This window comes from Palaemon carinicauda, chromosome 23 (assembly GCF_036898095.1).
Source record: "Palaemon carinicauda isolate YSFRI2023 chromosome 23, ASM3689809v2, whole genome shotgun sequence".
In the NCBI taxonomy this organism is placed as follows: domain Eukaryota; kingdom Metazoa; phylum Arthropoda; class Malacostraca; order Decapoda; family Palaemonidae; genus Palaemon; species Palaemon carinicauda.
The window spans coordinates 59,601,112-59,604,410 of record NC_090747.1 but is presented as its reverse complement, the minus strand read 5'-3'; the positions used below and the strand labels follow the sequence as shown (position 1 = coordinate 59,604,410).

The 3,299-nt window shown below is 38.9% G+C and overlaps 1 protein-coding gene across 1 annotated transcript in view; it reads right to left on the bottom strand.

Annotated features, from left to right (window-relative positions):
* Positions 1-415: 415 nt before the first annotated feature.
* LOC137617605 (uncharacterized) overlaps positions 416-3,299 on the bottom strand; it is a 3,769-nt gene continuing 885 nt past the window's right edge. The window contains exon 2 of the mRNA XM_068347610.1: positions 416-1,419. Coding sequence (XP_068203711.1) covers positions 416-1,419 — 1,004 coding nt within the window. The remainder of the gene's footprint in view (positions 1,420-3,299) is intronic.

Genomic DNA, 3,299 nt, shown 5'->3' with positions numbered 1-3,299 from the left:
AAACATATACTAAGTTGTGGAAGAGCTGGCTAGAAGAGGTAACTGAAACATATACTAAGCTGTGGAAGAGCTGGCTAGAAGAGGTAACTGAAACATATACTAAGCTGTGGAAGAGCTGGCTAGAAGAGGTAACTGAAACATATACTAAGCTGTGGAAGAGCTGGCTAGAAGAGGTAATTAAAACTTTTTACTAAGCTGTGGAAGAGCTGGCTGGAAGAGGTAACTGAAACACATACTAAGCTGTGGAAGAGCTGGCTAGAAGAGGTAACTGAAACATATACTAAGCTGTGGAAGACCTGGTTAGAAGGGATAATTAAAACTTTTACTAAGCTGTGGAAGAGCTGGCTGGAAGAGGTAACTGAAACATATACTAAGCTGTGGAAGAGCTGGTTGGAAGGGATAATTAAAACTTTTACTAAGCTGTGGAAGAGCTGGCTGAAGAGGTAACTGAAACATATACTAAGCTGTGGAAGAGCTGGTTGGAAGGGATAATCAAAACTTTTACTAAGCTGTGGAAGAGCTGGCTAGAAGAGGTAACTGAAACATATACTAAGCTGTGGAAGAGCTGGTTAGAAGGGATAATTAAAACTTTTACTAAGCTGTGGAAGAGCTGGTTGGAAGGGATAATTAAAACTTTTACTAAGCTGTGGAAGAGCTGGCTAGAAGAGGTAACTGAAACATATACTAAGCTGTGGAAGAGCTGGTTGGAAGGGATAATTAAAACTTTTACTAAGCTGTGGAAGAGCTGGCTGGAAGAGGTAACTGAAACATATACTAAGCTGTGGAAGAGCTGGTTGGAAGGGATAATTAAAACTTTTACTAAGCTGTGGAAGAGCTGGCTAGAAGAGGTAACTGAAACATATACTAAGCTGTGGAAGAGCTGGTTGGAAGGGATAATTAAAACTTTTACTAAGCTGTGGAAGAGCTGGCTGGAAGAGGTAACTGAAACATATACTAAGCTGTGGAAGAGCTGGTTGGAAGGGATAATTAAAACTTTTACTAAGCTGTGGAAGAGCTGGCTAGAAGAGGTAACTGAAACATATACTAAGCTGTGGAAGAGCTGGTTGGAAGGGATAATTAAAGCTTTTACTAAGCTGTGGAAGAGCTGGCTAGAAGAGGTAACTGAAACATATACTAAGCTGTGGAAGAGCTGGTTGGAAGGGATAATTAAAACTTTTACTAAGCTGTGGAAGAGCTGGCTGGAAGAGGTAACTGAAACATATACTAAGCTGTGGAAGAGCTGGTTGGAAGGGATAATTAAAACTTTTACTAAGCTGTGGAAGAGCTGGCTAGAAGAGGTAACTGAAACATATACTAAGCTGTGGAAGAGCTGGTTGGAAGGATAATTAAAACTTTTACTAAGCTGTGGAAGAGCTGGCTGGAAGAGGTAACTGAAACATATACTAAGCTGTGGAAGAGCTGGTTGGAAGGGATAATTAAAACTTTTACTAAGCTGTGGAAGAGCTGGCTAGAAGAGGTAACTGAAACATATACTAAGTTGTGGAAGAGCTGGCTAGAAGAGGTAACTGAAACATATACTAAGTTGTGGAAGAGCTGGCTAGAAGAGGTAACTGAAACATATACTAAGCTGTGGAAGAGCTGGCTAGAAGAGGTAACTGAAACATATACTAAGCTGTGGAAGAGCAGGTTGGAAGGGATAATTTAAACTTTTACTAAGCTATGGAAGAGCTGGCTGGAAGAGGTAACTGAAACATATACTAAGCTGTGGAAGAGCTGGTTGGAAGAGGTAACTGAAACATATACTAAGCTGTGGAATAGCTGGCTGGAAGAGGTAACTGAAACATATACTAAGCTGTGGAAGAGCTGGCTGGAAGAGGTAACTGAAACATATACTAAGCTGTGGAAGAGCTGGCTGGAAGAGGTAACTGAAACATATACTAAGCTGTGGAAGAGCTGGCTGGAAGAGGTAACTGAAACATATACTAAGCTGTGGAAGAGCTGGCTGGAAGAGGTAACTGAAACATATATTAAGCTGTTGAAAGAATTCAACACTTAGTTTTGATAGTTTCTTAACGAATGAACTCCTACACCTATAATTCTATCCTTATCTCAAATAAAACATCTAGAGATAGTATGCCCTTTTCCCAAGCGAAGATCAAAACAAATGGAACTAGAAAAGCTCTCTGGGAGTGCAGACCTCAGCCACGGCAGCTTATTTCATGACCTTTAGTTCGACCTTGCCCTTGACTTCTAAGTTAGGACTTTTAAAATCGAATCACTTCCACGTGTCAATATAACAATTTAATCCCTGAAAGTTTCAGTCATCTGTGAGTAAAATTGTGACCTCCGCTACAGCAGCTTATTTATTGACCTTTAGCTCAACCTTGAACTTGACCTTTGACCTAGGACTTTTAAAATTGAATCGCTTACACGTCTCAGCATAACAATTAATCCCCTAAAGTTTCACTACTCCAGGAGTAAAATTGTGACCTCCGTCGCAGAATCTTATTTCTCGACCTCTTGCTCGACCTTGACATTGACCTCGGACGTAGGACTTTTAAAATTGAATCAGTTCCATGCTCAACATAACAAATAATCCCTGGAAGTTTCACTACTCTATGAGTAAAATTGTTGCCAGGAAGCTATTAAAAAACAGACAAACGACAAACAGGGGCTAAAAACATAACCTCCTCCCAACTTCGTTAGCGGAGGTAATAATGGCTCGCCTTGGCATTTATATTCGAATTCAGGCACGACCAACATCCAATAAAATACAAAGTCTTTAGGACCACCTATTCCAAGGAGGATGACTTCGGCAAAGGTATTCCAATTATGCAGATGTTCTTGAAGACTTAAGAATTTTAACACGATTCGAATTGTTTTCGACCTTTTCTAAGAGAAAAAAAAAATAATTTGGAATGGCTGGGTGGAATATTTATGAAGAACATTTTTATCTTTATATTCTCTACTTCATTTGATGTCACACTGAATATTACACACACACACGCACACGCACACACACACACACACACACCCATACACACACACACACACACACACACAATCTTTGAATTAGGTTCCATTTTCTTTCTCTTGAAATAATTAGTTTTGATTATTTCTTCTCTTATAGTTTATTTATTTCCTTGTTTTCTTTCCTCACTGGAGTATTTTTCCCTGTTTGGGCCCTTGGGCTTATAGCATCTTGTTTTTCCAACTAGGGTTATAGCTTAGATTGTAATAATAAAAATAATAATAATAATGATAATGATAATGATAATGACGACTACAACTACAACTACAACTGCAACTACTACTATATAATAATAATAATAATAATA